Source organism: Peromyscus leucopus, chromosome X (genome assembly GCF_004664715.2).
Source record: "Peromyscus leucopus breed LL Stock chromosome X, UCI_PerLeu_2.1, whole genome shotgun sequence".
Lineage (NCBI taxonomy): Eukaryota > Metazoa > Chordata > Mammalia > Rodentia > Cricetidae > Peromyscus > Peromyscus leucopus.
Genome location: NC_051083.1, coordinates 65,310,818 through 65,328,227, shown reverse-complemented (window position 1 = coordinate 65,328,227; position 17,410 = coordinate 65,310,818). Strand labels below are relative to the sequence as shown.

The following is a 17,410-nucleotide window of genomic DNA, read 5'->3' as shown; positions in this document are numbered from 1 at the left end:
AACAGAACTATTTTGTTAGTGTTCATTGGGTGTCTTTGGAATAATGTATAGTAATTTAAGAAAGATAATAAAGTTGATGCTGTTACCAAACCTGGGGTTATAGTCTGTATGCCAACAAGCTAAGTTTTGCTATCTGCTGTTTCCCACGGGCCAACTAAAACAGTATAATTTATAGTAAAAAGTCAAAATAGATTTATTCCTGGTGACCACATTAGGAAGAAGGATAGAGATCCAGCAAACACCCCCCTCCCCATGTTTCAAGTGTTGAGGTGAAATTAAAGTTTGTAGAGGGCATACATGCATATCTAAGGAGTCTTGGTCAAGGTGTAGTCCCATCCGCAGTTGACTCATCAATTAAGCTTCAGCCAGTCTTCTCCTACAAGGCAGTACTTTTTTTTTTGTTCGTTTTTTGTTTTTGTTCTTTTTAAAATATGGAACTCTTTGTGTGTGTGTGTGTGTGTGTGTGTGTGTGTGTGTGTGTGTACACGTACACACCTTGAGCAGGGCCAATGCTGATTTTCTATCATTCCAGTTTTAGTATATGCGCTGCTGAAGCAAGCATATATAAGGTACTATGACAGGTTGATAGACCTGTGGAACCTCTTTTCCTAGAGACACGCTCTCCCTGTGGCTAGCTCTAGGATAGTAGCTTTTTCCTTCTCCTTGCATGAGACGTCTAAGGATCTTTCTTGGGATCTATTGTTCAGTAGTTAACTTGAGCGGCACAAGTGTCTTCATCTTTATTCTGCCAGGCTGGTTATAATGTCAGTAGTTTAGTAGGTATTTATTCATGCATTGGTGGTGAGTGCTTGATACTGGTATAGCATGGCATATAGAAGTTTTGACTTGCTTTGCTATGAGATTTTGTTTTTTTTTAATCAAAGCATAATTTTATGTTCCATCAAATTCCTTGAAATATTTTTGTTTTAAAGATGGGCTCATATGCTGGGCAGTGGTGGCACATGCCTTTAATCCCAGTACTCGGGAGGCAGAGCCAGGTGGATTTTTGAGTTCGAGGCCAGCCTGGCCTACAGAGTGCATTCCAGGACAGCCAGAGGGGCTGTTACACAGAGAAAACCTGTCTCAAAAAAACAAACAAACAAAAAAGGTGGGCTCATATATACAAAGCTGGCCTTGAACTCAGTCTAACAAAGTTAGCTTCAGGCTGGTCACTATCCAATTGTTCCTAATCATCACATCCGACTCTCTGAAATAATTTGATAGTAGTGATCATTCCCAGGCCTTTGTGAACACTAGACTAATGCTTTAACACTGAACACCTAAACAATTGAAATTCACTTTATTGTAATTTCTTTCCTCATCAACTAGTATTTAATGGTATGAAAAGATATCCCCAAATTACCCACCCTGATGAATTAGATTTGTATTAACTTGTTCTTAATACCAAGAAATTTTTTTCTTTTCTTTTCTTTTCTTTTTTTTTTTTTTTTAGTCAGGATTTCTCTGTATAATTTTTAAGCCTGTCCCGGAACTCACTCTGTAGACTAGGCTGGCCTTGGACTCTCAGATCCTCCTGCCTCTGCCTCCCAAGTGCTGAGATTAACTATCTCCCAGTGAAAAGGAATTTTTAATATTTAATTTTTATTATAGCTTTCAGAAAGTCCCTTGACTACTATATGTGCATTGGTTAATTGTATTGTTTATTTTTTAATTAGTTAAGACATTGTCAGGAATATTTAGAATTATTAAATATCTAAATTTCATAGAAAACTGTTTCCAGTATAGGCAAAATCAGAAGAATTTCCTCTTTATTCCTTATGATTTTCTCATATATTCCAACTTTTTAAATAAAATTAACTTCAGTCTTATTTTTTAAAAAAAGTTACTTAATTTATGGGACATTTAATAAAGCTCTTGAAGTGCTTTGATGTGATGCCACAAAATCAAACAATGTTTCTACAATGAAATATTTGAGTGTTCACACTCAGGAATTAACATTTTCAGATCAGGTTTTCCTGTCAAATGAGACTTTTTTCCCCAACTTCTGAATTGTAGATAAAGAATTGTGGACTTGTATTAAAAATAGATCTAGGGGCTAGAAAGATGGCTCAGTAGTCCAAAGCACCTACTGCTCTTCCAGAGAACTAGAGTTCAGTTCTCAGGAGTTATATTGAGTGAATCACAGCTACCTGTAAGTCCATCTCCAGGAGATTCCGAGTTCTCTGGCCTTCATGGCCATGTGCACAAACATGCATGTACTCTTGCAACAGCCATATATACATAATCTTCAGAAACACAAGATATAATAGTTACTTTGATAGAAAATGTTTTAGGTATCAGGTTAGTTAGGAAAAACCCTATTAAAGATCAGAATGTAAGAATGAAAAGTTATTAGCTTATTACTGTATGGAGTGTTAACACTAGCAAATCATAGGTAATTGATCCCATGTTAAATACTTCAAGATTGGCTTCTGTGATTAAATAGCTTCCCTGGTGAATTCTGCACATTTAATTAAAATGTTTTGCTGATTTTATTTCCTAAATGTATTCTCTCTTGAGTTTAAAATACATGTGTGTTCTCGTTCTCTCTCTCTCTCTCTCTCTCTCTCTCTCTCTCTCTCTCTCTCTCTCTCTCTCTCTGTCTCTGTGTGTGTGTGTGTGTCTGTCTGTCTGTCTGTCTGTCTGGGTCCTGAATGTTGGGGAGTCCAGTGCCTCTCATGTGTCATGGGCAAGTGGTCCACCACTGAGCTATATACCTAGTGATTTGACATATGTTAGACATTCTGTTTCCCTTTTTTAATTAGTATTTTGCTGTTTTGCCTGCACGTATGTCTGTGCACCACATGTGTGCGTGGTGCTCTTGGGGATTAGGAGGTGGCTTCAGTTCCCTTGGACCTGGAGTTACAAAAGTTTGTAAGCCACTGTGTGGGTACTGGGAGTCAAACTTGGGTCCTCTGCAAGAGCAGTGAGAGCGTGAAGTGTCCTTAACTGCTGAGGCATCTCTCCAGACCCATCATTTATTTATTTTTCATGTTGTATAAGACAAGGTCTTGCTGTAATAGCTCTGACTGGCCCAAAACTCTATGTAGACTAGAGCAGCTTCAAAACTGTAGTAATCTTCCCGCTTCTACCTCTTGAGTACTGAGGTTATGGGTTTGTACCACCATGTGCAACAGAATGTTTTTATTTATCTTATGTTTGGAATTATTAATATTTCGTGTAATAAGTAATATTATCCATTAGACTGTAGAAGTTGGCAACATGGGACAAACACCTCATGAATGCATTTCCCAGTGATCCCATAATTTAATACTAACCTAGATGATTATGTTCCATTTTCATACTAGAATCTTGATGTGGAGAGCTGTGGACTGATTAGATATTAGGATTATATATCCAAAAAAGCTTGAGTATCTGTCTCTTAATCAGAAGCTAATCCTTCATCAGTTTGAAACAAACCTTGTTGCTTGTGAATTTCTTAGGACCAAGTGGAACACTTGGGATAAAAAATGGAAGATAAATTTGCTAGGGAATTTATCTCACCAGAACCTGGGCTTTGTCAATAGAAACACACAAACAGAATAGAATATAAAAGGTCTTGAAGATAAACGCTATGCACAAAATACTGGGTTTTTCAAGATAAACAGGTATGAGCCACTGATAAAAAAAACATTGCTTAAGAATTTACTTGCAGCAGGGCAGGCAGTGGTGGCGCACGCCTTTAATCCCAGCACTTGGGAGGCAGAGGCAGGTGCATCATGATGTATCACGAATCTTAAAAGGTTTTATTAATAAAAACAAACCCCAAACCTGGAGCCAGGTATTGGGGTGAACGCTGAAAGATCAGAGAAAGAGAACAGGCCACAGCTAACCTCACCTTGCCAACTTCTCAGCTGATTCTGTTTCCTCAAACTAGAAGCCTCTGAGTCCTCATCCAAATGGATCTCAGCTGCTAAAAGCCTAAAAGCTTAACCAGGCTCTATTTCCTGGTCCTCATGCCTTAAATACCCTTCTGCTTTCTGCCATCACTTCCTGGCATTAAAGGCGTGTGCCACCGTGCCTGGCTGTTTTCAGTGTGGTTTTGAACTCGCAGAGATCCAGATCTCTGCCTCCAGAATGCTAGGATTAAAGGTGTGTGAGCCACCACTTTCTGTCTATGTAGGTAGCAGCTGTTCTGTTCTCTGACCCCAGATAAGTTTATTAAGGTGAACAATATTTTGGGGAAACAAAATATCACCACATTTCCCCTTTTTTTTTGTCTAAAATTTAAAAAAGCTTAAAACTAATAAAAGAAACTATCCAATAAGTATATACAATATATACAGTCAAGGATTACATTAACAATGTCTAGTTCATTAACATTTGATAGATTCAGACAAAAAAATTCCATTATATATATTAACAATGTCTAGTCCATTAATATTTGACAAATTGTATGAGCATGAGGCCAGCCTGGTCTACAAAGTCAGTTCGAGAACAGTCAGCGCTACACAGAGAAACCCTGTCTTGAAATACAAAACAAAACAGAACAAAACAAAAAAGAATGATACCTTGACCCCTAAAGAAAACAAAAATAAAATTGAGAAAGCCACATTGGGAGCTGTAATGGTAAATGAGCTATTGAATATTTCATGGAAAAATTTAGACAAATTTGTGGTATTTGAACTTGACTTTGGAGTTTACATCACCATTTAGACAATAAAGGGGCTTACATCACCTGGCATGATGGTAATAGTGTATAATGCCAGCACCCCAGAGGCAGAGGTACAATCACTGCAAGTGATCTGAAGTTGTTATGGGTGACATTGCAAATTATTGATCAAGCAGGGCTAAATAGTGTGACCCCTGTCTCTAAGAAAGAGGGATTGAAGGTAATAGAGCTAGTTATATGTTGTTTCAGAATTGTTCTGTTCAAGTGAGATGTTTTACTGGGTTAGCCTGAGAGTTATTTTGCCTTTCTGCATTGCATATTTCCATCCTGAATCTGTAGGTATCCATCCATCCCTTCCTCTGTGTTAGGTTTCAGTTCCTTGCATACACTAAGCAAGTACTGTGCTTCTGAGCTATATTCCTCAGCCCAAACTCTGTGTTCTTTATAAATATTTTCCCCTACCATTATGTTGTGGAAACATTGAAAAGAAAAAGAGAAAAGGGGTTTCAGGTATTCCCTTTACTGGATTTCCTCACTAGTGATAACTTGTATAACTAATACAGTGCCAAATTCATTGAAACTGGAGATTTATTTAGATTTCAGTATGTTTTAAAAACATTATTATTTATGTGTATGTTTGTGTGTCTGTGCATTTGTGTGAGTGCCCATAGGGATCAGAAGGGGTGTCAAATCACCTGGATCTAGAGCTAACAGGCAGTTGTGAACTGCCTGATAAGGGTGCTAGGAAATGAACTCCAATCATGGTAAAGAGCATCAAGTACTCTTAACCACTGGGCCATCTTTCCAGCACCTTTGGTGTTTTTGTTTTTTCTTTTTCTTTTTTGAGACAGGTCTCATTGTATAACCCTAGCTGGCCTAGAACTTACTATGTAGACCAGGTTGGTTTTAACTCAAAGAGATCCTCCTGTGTCTGCTTCTGGAGTGCTGGGGTTAAAGGTGTGCACCACCATGCCTCCTTAGCCTTTTGACAGCCCAAGATGGTCTCAGATTTATGATCCTCTACTTCTGTCTGTCTAGTGCTCAGATTACTGGTGTGAGCCACCCTACCTGGTTTGAATTCAGCAGTTGTGTGTGTGTGTGTGTGTGTGTGTGTGTGTGTGTGTGTGTGTGTATATGTATGTATATATGTATGTATGTATGTATATATATATGTTTATTCCCCCCCACCGTGTGTGTGTGTGTCTGTCTGTCTGTCTGTCTATCTGTGTGTCTGTGTCTTGTGTGTAGCTCTTTAAAACTTCAACACAGCAAAGATGCCCAAATGTTTCATTATTATAATAGTCGTTTCCCTACTCACTGTAGATTCTCATTCCTTGTATCCATTATTAATTAATTTGCATAATTTGAGATTGGTATTTATTGTGAGCTTTCCCCTCTCTTTGTAATGTCCTTTACATCTTCCGTACATTTCAGAATTCACAGTGAACATCAGCATAAGTAACCCTAAGTGCTTTGGCATGAGTAATATTAGCTAGAGTTTAATATTTAATTTGTTCTTTTAAGGTAAAATTTTTGTACAGTGACACACCCAAATTCTAGTCTTCCTTCCTTTTTTCTCTTTTTGCTATGTTGGGGATGGAATCTGGGACCTTGTGAATAATAGAGTACTGTTCTACCACAGAACTACAACCTTAGCCAGCTCCTTAGATTTTAAATAAAAAGAATAGAACTTTGAAAAATGAAATAAGTCTTAGTGCATTTGAATGTTTTTCTGGGTACTTCAAGTTGTAGATTATTTTATAAGGATTCAAAGTGTGTTTTTCAATTACTTGGCATTACCAGATTAGAAGCAGTTTTGTTATTCTTCAAGTGATACCAGGTAAAATGGACCTTGTTAACTTTAAACTTCAGTAGATTAATATAATTACTGTAACGAGAAACTACCGGTAATGGTGGCAACTAATAATCATTTTTAAAAAGGCTGCCCTTTAAAATTCTTGTGCTTTGAAAGGAATCTTTTAGACATACAAGATCCTTCATAAGATCCTTTTATGCTTTTTAGTCAATATTCCTTGTACTTATTTTTAGATTTCAGCAGTTTTGTATAGAATCTACTAGTTTGCTCTAGCATTGTTGAATTTCAGTTCTGTTTTACACAGTTTTACTTGTATAGAGAATTCAGAGCTAATTTTAAGTACACTTTTTCCCCCAAGGAGACGAAGCCTTACCTAAATCAGCGCCTGCCACCGTGGATGATGATGACGACGACAATGACCCTGAGAATAGGTATGATTCCACCTGTCAGGACTTAAGATTATAACACACCCTAAGCGTGGGCACAAACGGCAACACCGCAGCAACAAGAGGCAGGTTGTAAAACCCAGGAGGTCCTGCCTTAGAAAGACTCATGCACAGTCCGCTTGCAAGTTTGAAGGAAAGGCCAGAAAATGGGCTAAAGCTCAGAAACCTTAAGAGAAAGTAAATATCGATATTAACACACCTAGCATAGGGTGTGTTATAAAGAAAGAACTGTCTGTTTTATGTTTCTGTGTAAACTGTGCTAATTTTTTGAGGCTTTCAATTTTGACAGGTTAATTTTTGATACAAGTGAATTATAATAAATGGCAAGAACAGACATGTCTATATTTGATTATTGTTTTGTCATTCAACGTGGTGGTTCTATTTATGAAGACCTGTGAAGAATGGAAAATGATTCATATATTTAAGATTAGATAATTTCTTTCACACTAAGTATGAGTTGATGAGTTATCTAGTCCAATTCATATTTTAACACATTTCCCCAAATAAAATAGAAGTAGATAGTATGACATTATTAACGTCACTAAGACTTAAATAATTGGTTTAAATGTAAACATTGAAGCCTATACAGTTACCTATACTTATCTAAGGGATGGCTGAAAGAAGGAAAAAAAGACAACCCGTCACAGCAGTGAGTAAAGAAAACAGATATTAACTATATTAACCTTAGTCAACACAGTTCTGTATACATTTTAACCATTTCCTATCCTTTAATATAATAGTCAAAATGAGAATAGTCTTCAATGAGAAGATAGCATGGTATGTATAGTGAATGGACGGCTTCTAATGTTTTAATAATTGTGTGATTTTGGACTGGTGATTTTAACTTCTTTTGCCATAACTTTTTATTTCTTAACATTGAAAAATGGATAGTGCTTTCTCTATTGTAATAGTCTGGAGGTGATTTTATTAAAGAACACTAAAATGACCATCTATTCCCAATCAAAAGCTCCAGTATTAAGAAACTGAAAATAATATGCACTTGCTGTCATAATTTTGTGAGAGATGAACCAAGTGCTCTAAGAGTACCTGTTACTTTAGCCTTGTTTTATGTCTTCTGAGGCTGACAGGTTTTTGTTTCAGCCATTGGCATTCTGTTTATAGACAGAATACTTTAATTAGGGTGAAAGATTAGAATTACTTTTCCAGTGAAGTAGAGCTCTGTTGTTAACCCAAAGACTCAGCCTCTACTTTCCTATTTACTTTTTCTGTTACAAATGTCTGTCCAGTTATTTGATGGGATAATATGGATGAGATCCACATTGGAGTGATGAAGGCATACAATGTTTTTGTCAGGGATTTTATAGTATACCATTATTGCTAGATTACAAAAGCATTTAGAACTTGATTGGGTTTTAGAGTGCTTTCATTTTTCACTTACATATGCTGCTGGTTTCCTATAAATCACAAGTCCTCAGATGTTACTGGAAGTTATTAGTACTTCTTTCTTACTAGAAATTAATTCTTTTTTAACTAAGAGAGATGAACTTTTATATTTAGCCACTAAGAATGTTATTAAAGTATTTTTGTTATAGCTTATCAAAAATTAAATAACATTTTTACTTCTAAAATTCTCTGATTTTACCTCTCTGTAACTGACAACTATTTTATTGGAAAGTATCTTTAATTCTATCTTGTATTTGTGATTTTAAAAAAATACAACTCTGCTGAGTACTTTGGAGAGGAATTGTTTTTATACTCATTTTAATGTGCTTTTATAAAATACACATTTATAACTTGTTTTAATACCCACTATACCAAAGAAGCATTTTAATATACATAGGCTATGTACTGCTGCTTTCCCTGATGGGAATATAAGTACCTCTTTGCACTGTTTTAGTACAGACTAAGTATTTTAACATATTTGAACATGCACTAAGCAACCTTTAAAATTTTGTCTTCAGGTCATGATTAAATCTTGGCATTTTTTTTCAATTTCATATTTTTAAACAAGATGTATCTTAATAGAGAGCATATTGTAATTGTAAATTTGTACACAATTATATAATTGTGTGTAAATTGTGTATAAATTTTATATGCTTTGCTTTTTTTTGGGTAGTATTGTAATTCATGTCCACTGTTGTTGTTTATGAAGAGGTAAATAGTGTATTGTTTCAAATGCTTAATTTTGAATGCAATAAATTTATGTAAAACTTTTTCTTGTTCAAGCATTTAATTTTAATTATGATGTATCTTTTTATAAGAGTTTATAAGACTTTGTCAGAATAAAGTTATATAGACTAGTTTGTAATCAAAGACATTTTCTCATTCCTGAAATTAAGGAAGTCAGTACTTTAAATTTCTAAAACACATATGCTTATATTTTGGTAAAACAATTGGTTTTATTTACTTTTTCTGTTTTAAAGCCATGATAGTAAGAAAATAAAAATAAGGCTTTTGAGATCATTAAAAAGTCCCATTTCCAATATTTTACTGTAAATAAGTAACTTTCTGTTAGTTTAACATTTGAAAGTAACTGTGAGTTAGAATTGTCCTATCTGTAATTTTCTATTTAGTTGACCAGGTATAGTTTGATCGAAGCAGAAAGCTATCATTTTTCTGATTATTATTTTATTTTTTTATAAAAAAAATAGTGATATTAAATTTTGAAATTTATGCACCTGAGAATTTACCTCAGATTTTCCACCTTAGGCTTTACATACTTTAAAAAGATATTATAGTAATGCCAAATGCCTTGTTGGTTTTTTTTGTGTGTGTGTGTGTGGGGGGGGAGACAGGGTCTCACTATATAGCCCAGGCTGGAACTGCTATAGCTCTTCCTGCCTCTGCTGCCCAAATGCTGGGATTAAAGGTGTGTGCTGCCTACCATGTCCCACTGCTTGGCAGACTTGGCAGAGTTTTTGAAATTATAGTTTATTTCAGTTACCTGATTGTGCCATTACAGTAAGGTTTCTTTTGCCTTTTAAATACTTAGTTTTTTGTTGTTTTTTTGAGACAGGTTTCTTTGTGTAACAGCTCTGGCTATCCTGGAACCTGCTTTGTAGACCAGGCTGGCCTTGAACTCACTGAGATCCACCTGCCTCTGCCTCCCAAGTGCTGACATTAAAGGCATATACCACTACCACCTGGGTTTAGTTTAGTTTAAAATTGGTTCTTGCTTTGAAAAGACATGTTATGTAATTGATAAAAATTTTTGGTTTACCATTTACAATCAAAATTCTTGGGAGCAAAAGTCTTTCAGATTTTGGAGTTTTTAAGATGCTATACTTATTAAGACTTTACCATTTAAATGTCTTGAGGTCTACATATCCAAAGGACTTCAGAGCATATCAAACTCTTGGGATTAGGAATGTTCAGTATATGCATACATTGTGATACCTTTATGTTTTCGGTGTGACTGGGGACTTCTTGACCAAATATTTTCTCATTGTATGGTTTTGTTTTGTTTTTATTTTTGTTTTTGTTTTTCGAGACAGGTTTTCTCTGTAGTTTTGGTGCCTGTCCTGGGTCTTGCTCTGTAGAGCAGTCTGGCCTCGAACTCACAGAGATCTGCCTGTCTCTGCCTCCTTAGTGCTGGGATCAAAGGTGTGTGCTACCACCGCCCGGCTCATTGTATGTATTTTAAAACTTAATGCCCTCAGTGGGCCTCAATAATAGATTATTAGTGTTTGTTCATCCTATTAGTACATACAAACAAGCACATAACATTCTGTATTGTTGAAGAAGGTGTACATGGTTTTAGTAATATTGTACTTTTTTCTCACAATTTCTCTGGATGGCACTAAATTATTTTTTTCATAAATGCAAACTTTGATGTGGAGACTGTTGAAGTTTTTGCTACACTTGGAGAGTGGGACTCTTGTATCATTTGACAATAGGTTTTTGCCTTTTTTTTTGCTGCCCTGTTGGCATGATATGGATATTCTATTAATGAAGGCTTTGGACTGTTAATACAGATTAAATACTTGGGACGAGGCTAATGATTCCTAGATATTGATTATCATATAATGAAGCCATTTGATGGTTACTTACCTGATTCTGGTAGAATTAGTGAAACAAGTCCCTTAATACAACTTTCATTTGAAGTACATTTCTAGATGACCTCTTTATCTAGTCTTTTTACAAATTTGTGAACTCTAGAATTTTTCATGTGGCTTTTTTATTTTATTGGGTCTCACTTGGTTAGTAAAATTATTTTGAATCTTTATTGTGCTTAAAAAACAGCATTTGAAGTAAAGAAGTTTGTTTCTCTTTCTTTTTGAGTTAAATGTTGTAGGTATTTAGCAGTTTTGAGAGAGTTCTTTTCAGTGACTTTGTTGATACCGTCCTGGTGAGTATAGTCAATTAAGTCTAAGGGAGTGTCACCAGCTGATGAGGAAAACTGGTTGCAAGGGTCACCAATGTGATTTTATTTTTATTTACTAGATGTCTCATCAAAGAAAGAAAGACAGTTAGTATTGATGACCTTTCTCCTTCTGTGGGTAGGGCTTAGACATTAGACTAAATATCCTTTCTTGTTTTCTGTTCTTTGGTGATATTAGGACTTTGAGTGAATGAGAAATAGTTTGCCAGGAGAAAAAAGTTTGTAATTTAGTGTTAGCAAATGGAACTCATTTTTCTGACCTGATATATCCTTTGTTTTTATCTTTGATATTTTTAATTTATGATTTTAATTTAATTCTTTTTTCAGTATGAGAATGTTGAATAATAAAGACTGAATTCTTTAATATGACTAAATGTCCTATATTGACGTTAATATATTTTTTCTTAGTAAAATTCCTCTAAAACTTAGATTTCTTTTTGGGGGGGATTTTTTTTTTTGAGAGGGTTTCTCTGTGTAGCCTTGGTTGTCCTGTAACTGGATTTGTAGACCAGGTTGGCCTAAAACTCACAGAGATCCACCTGCTTCTGCCTCCAGAGTGCTGGGATTAAAGGCGTGCATACCATGCCTAGTTGAAATACTCATTTTCTAATTCAATGTGGTATAAACAGAATAGCCCATGTATAAAGTATTAGTAACTATAGGTTATTTTGTGTTTTTAGACAGTTTTTGCAGACCTAGAACTCATTGTTTAGACCAGGCTGGCCTTGAACTTACAGATCTACCTTCCTCTGCTGTTGGAATGCAGGATAAAAGCCATGCACCATCACCTTAGACTTAATTTTACACATCTTTTACTTTGCTTGTTTTGGTTAGTTAAGAATATTTTTTTATATTAATGTTCCTGATACTCTCAGCAAAAAGAAAACAGGGCTGCTTGTTACTGATTACAGACGTTTTAGGTCATGTAGTTGAAGAAGTGATTGGATAGAACAGTTGTTTACCTTTTGATTATTTCCTGAATTCCTATGAATTCCTTCATTTGTGGGTATAGATCATCATGCCTTAGTTACCTTTATGATAGAAAACTTCACATCAAGGAACTTTGAACTTGCCTTAAAATAATATATTGTATAAAATTTGAAAATAATAACCATGAAATTTTTTATTTAAAACATTTTAATTTCAATCACTGAAGTAAATGACAATGATTAAAATAATGCCTTATGGGGTTGGGGATTTAGCTCAGTGATAGAGCGCTTGCCTAGCAAGCACAAGGCCCTGGGTTCGATCCTCAGCTTCCAAAAAAAATGTCTTATACTCTGCTGGAAGGATATGTATTCACCATTCTTTTCTCACTGAAAATAGTAAACATTCCTTAGCTTTCTGCCCTTGAATTGTTTTTACAAAGAAACTTGGAAAGTATAATGTGATGTTTTTGTGTTACATCTACTTAGAAACTATGTTGTCTAAATAAAAAGCATTTAATCCAATGATTTTATTTTTAAATAGTCTATTGTTATACTTTATGCAGAATGTAGAAAAACAATTCTTAATAAATTTTGTTAATTTCATATAGGGATAAACAATACGTTATCCTTTCAAAAATATAATTTTAGGGTTGGAGAGATGGCTCAGTGGTTAAGAGCACTGACTACTCTTCTAGAGAACACTGTTTCAATTCCCAGCACCCACAAGGCAGCTCACAACTGTCTGTAACTCCAGTTCCTGGGGACCCAACATCCATGGCAAAATGCTAATGTACATGAAATAAGAATAAATAAAATTAATATATATATATATATATATACATACATATATATAAATAATTTTAGTTTGAGAGTTTCCTTATACCTGGTTTTAGAGCCTCTTAAATAATAAAATAGTAGTTGTAAGATGTATTACCTGATGTTAGAGATAAAAACATACTGGCATGTAGATGTTTAGTGCTCTTCTTAAGAAAAAAATCAAAACTTCGATTTTTTTTATGTGTAAAAGACATAAAAATTGAATGTCTGTGAAATGCATACACACACACACACACACACACACACACACACACACACACACACACACTTGTCTTTTCGAATGACTTGTGTTTGTCCAGGCACACATTAGCACAGATGTATAAGTAGTTAATACATCGAGAGTATTCCTTTGGCACACTAATGCTGATTGGGATGTAGGATCTTAGTCTCTCCTTTTGACTTGTCACACTAACTAGCTTTGTTTATTAGTTATGTCATTTGTTGTCTCTTACTGGGATGTAGGTTCCTGACTTCTGGCTCTAACATTTTGTGTTACTTTTGTTATGGCTTTTTCTAAAGTGCTCTGGTGCAGTAGATGTGTCCTGATGGTAGTTCCTTATAAAGAAATTCACTGTTTTGAATTATTTATTTACATACCAGCAAGAGGCAGTTTTCTTTGCTTTCCTGTTTGAGCACTTTAATGAAGCATTATTACTCATTTCTTTTCCAGATAGGACCACAATTTCTAACAGCTTTTTTGCCTTTCTATTTTTGTTTTTCTGATTGCTTGTTTATGTTTTCAGGCCAGTTTCCTATTTTTGTTTTCTTTCTTTTAGTAGATGAGGTGTTGTAAAGCATTATCTTAGTATTCACTGTGTAATTGAGAAGACTTAGTTTCTATGGATTTGGGGGTCCTATTCTCTCATGCATCAGCCTGATCATTGTTGGTGGGGTTTTACCTTCCCTCCCATATTGTTTTGCTTTTTCCCCTTTCCCTTCCCTCCCTTTCAGGAAAATGGAATCTCTTATTACCTTAGGCTCTGCCCATGTTTGCTGCCACATTACAGGCCTGTGCCTGTAATGCTTCTGATAAGAGTCCTGACTGTTTTGGATGCTCAACCCTGTCCCAAGATATAATTTTGATCATTGAGATTCCAGGGGCATTCCTTGTTGCCTGGATGAGTTTTCCAGAAACATCCTGGAAAGCCTCAAGAAAGGAAACTTCAGAGCAAACAGAATCAACTAGGGATTATGACTATACATCCATCACATGCATACCAGCATGGGTCCAGCCAAGGCCTCCAGAATGATGCTTTGCCAGCCTCAGCTGGTTCTCAAGTGATGATGTCTTTGAAGTCTCTGTGGCCTGTGACTCCAGAGTTAAGGTACTGGAGTTTCCCTTTAAAGTGTCTCACAGCGGGCTTTGTAGGTGGGACACATCTCACCTCAGCATGCTTGCTGAGGTTGAAGGTTGGCCTCAGCCCTTTGGTCCTTTAAATTATAATTTTGGGATGTAGCAGGATATATTTTAGGTTAGGATTATAGCAGTCATTTGATATATCAGTCTTGAACCATAAGTCATTATTGATTTTGCTTTTTAAACTAATTTTTATTTATGTGTGACTCTGTGTGTAGGTATATGCACATGAATGCAGGTGCCCACAGAGGCCAGGGATGTTGATTGCCCCTGGTGCTGGAGTTACAGATAGTTTTGAGCCTCCTGATGATGCTGGTGCTTGGAATTAAACTCCTGTCCTAGGTGGAAGAGCAGTATGTGTGCTTAACCTTTTTAACACTTCCCCAGTTCCCCATCAGCTATAATTTGTGTGGTATGATGAACTTTATTAGTATCCTTGGCTATAAGGAAGACTTTACTTTGGTAAAATAATATTAAAGTGCAGTTTTAAAACTTGTTAGTCTTATAAAACTTAAGGAGTCTCCACTACTCTATTTAACTAGTGATTTGGGAGAAAAATGACCATTCTCTGAAATTTGTGGTTCATCTGCTTCTAAAGTGACCATAATTGTTTCCCATATTATAGCATTCCTGAAGGTTGTTGGCAAGTTGTAATTCTTTAATGTGTAGCTCTGATGTCATTTTCTGTGATTTATTGTATAATTTATTACTTAATATATTGTATCATCATTTACATTAATATTCCTTAGTTATTTGACAATCTAGAATCTTGAATAAATTAGATTTATATTTAGACATAGTCTTAAGAATCTAGAATTTGAAAGAGGAAAAATTATGTGGTTGCTTACAATTAAGAAGGTTTTTAAGAATTAAGAATAGTTAGCATGAAGTTTTGAGGCCTTTTGAATTTGTGGTCACAAATTAAAGTCAGGTTATTCCATTGACATTTAGAGTAAGTAGATTTAGAAATGTATTGTCTTACCCAAATGATTTTATAAATCTTCTTGTAGCTTCTAGGGAAATAGTTTTCCGTGTCTAATCTAATATGCAACAACACTTCATGTACAGGTTTTATACACATAGAAACATTTATAAACAATACATTGCTTAGTTTAACTTGAGAAACATTTTCCTAGTTGATGAGAAGTACTGATATTGTATGTATTTAGGATGATTTTAGAAAAATTTTTCTGTAAAGATCCTTTCAGCTTTAAAAAACTTTCTTTTATTCGGTAGTAGTTTACTAATTTGAGGAAGATATACTGGATACTCTTTATTTTATAAACTGATGAGAGTGCTGGAGAGATGGCTCAGAGGTTGAGAACACTGGCTGCTCTTCCAGAGGTCCTGAGTTCAATTCCCAGCAACCACATGGTGGCTCACAACCATCAATAATGAGATCTGGTGCCCTCTTCTAGCATGCAGACATACATGTAGACAGAACACTGTATATGCAATAAATAAAATCTTAAAAAAAACTGATGAGAGTAAATGATATTTGTTATTTTTTTTCTTGGCATGATAAAATATTGCAACCCTTAATTAGTCTACTGTTTGTAAAATGTTTCCTATATGTATTATAAGCCAGAACCACTGACCTACATGTAAGAGTGAGCTTGCTTCCTCAACTTTATTGAGTTAATATGAGGTGATTTAATTAATCTATACTTAGTTGAAATAAAATCAGAGCAGAAACAACCAAAAAATACAGTCATCCATGCCTTCCTTCATCTACTGATTTTCTGTGACATCTTCTGATACATTTGTGTGAAGGACTTAGGACAAAATGGCATATAATAGACATTTATGAAGAGATTGCCTATTTTGCTTCAGCCCAGTAGGTGTGTTTGCTCTGCGTCTTTGAATGTAAGGGGCAGTAAACATATCTGTCAGAATTGAGGCCTTAATTAACAGCTATTACTACTTCTTACTATAGAGTGAATTCTTGATTGATTGAAATGAAACTGAATGCTAAACAAGGTAAAGAACGGTTTCAAATCAAGAAACAGCAGAGGTGGCCAGGTCTGGTGGCATATACCTTTAATCCCAGTACTTGGGAGGCAGAGACAGGCTTCTGTGAGTTCAAGGCCACCTCTGGTTATAGAGTGATAGCCTGTCTCCAAAAACCAAAGAAACAAAACCCATCAAAGGTTCTATAGTCTCAACAATACCATCTTCACTGAATCCGCCAGTCTTGATTGCTGAATGGATGTTTATCTTATAAACTTTAAATCCTGACAAGCTCTTAGGACCTTGCCACCTTCTTTGTGAGCCATTCTATAAGGTTTTTTTTTCATTAATTACTTTGATTTATGAGTTTATGGCAAAAGGATACCTAGAATAATCCATGATGATGCCTTGTACAAAAACTTCATTATTGCTTTTATTTTACACTTTCAGATAATTTTCTTTGGTGCAAATTTGGAAATTTCCTAGGAGTATATTTTCAGGATATTAGTAAAAGGTGTGTTTTCCTTAAGTAGTCAATTTTTCTATGAGCAAATTTGTCTTGAGAAGCATCTTGAGAAATTGTATATGCCAAGCTATTGTACTATATTTTTCCTGAACTTAAAATTCATTTATGATAATTTGTGTTCTTTTACCATGTAATAAGTAGCACTGATGTCCCTTCTCTGCCCCAGCTTGACTATTACTAATGGTTGCTTCAATACTTCATATTTGTGGTGTTACTTTGGTTAACCTTTTTAGGAAGAAAAATGAAATTAAGGTTCAAATGTAGTATCCGGTAGTTGGAAGTGTTACCTCCTATTAGAGTGGCTCGTTATATATTGCTTTTCTGGGAATTTGTTCTCCTGTTGAATCAAACCTCTTCTGTGGAGATTTCTCTTTGACTTCCGTTGTCTGGATAAGTGCATTTTACTGTTGTTAGCCTAGTTCACATAACAGTTACTAGAAGATGGCAGCATCAACTATTAATTGGTCAAAATAATTACTAGACGATATCCCTGAGAGGTTTCAGTATATTAAAGAATTGTGTGGAATTGAGGAATGATCAGTACAGTGAACATTTTCAAGTGGTCATTGAGAACTTTTGTTAAAATATGGTTTTT

At 35.2% G+C, this 17,410-nt stretch overlaps 1 protein-coding gene across 8 annotated transcripts in view; it reads left to right on the top strand.

Moving 5' to 3' along the window:
• Atrx (ATRX chromatin remodeler) overlaps nt 1-17,410 on the top strand; it is a 175,640-nt gene that overhangs the window by 73,870 nt on the left and 84,360 nt on the right. For all 8 annotated transcript variants that reach the window (XM_028886387.2, XM_028886382.2, XM_028886381.2 and 5 more), the window contains one exon: nt 6,787-6,859. In XM_028886387.2, coding sequence (XP_028742220.1) covers nt 6,787-6,859 — 73 coding nt within the window. The remainder of the gene's footprint in view (nt 1-6,786; nt 6,860-17,410) is intronic.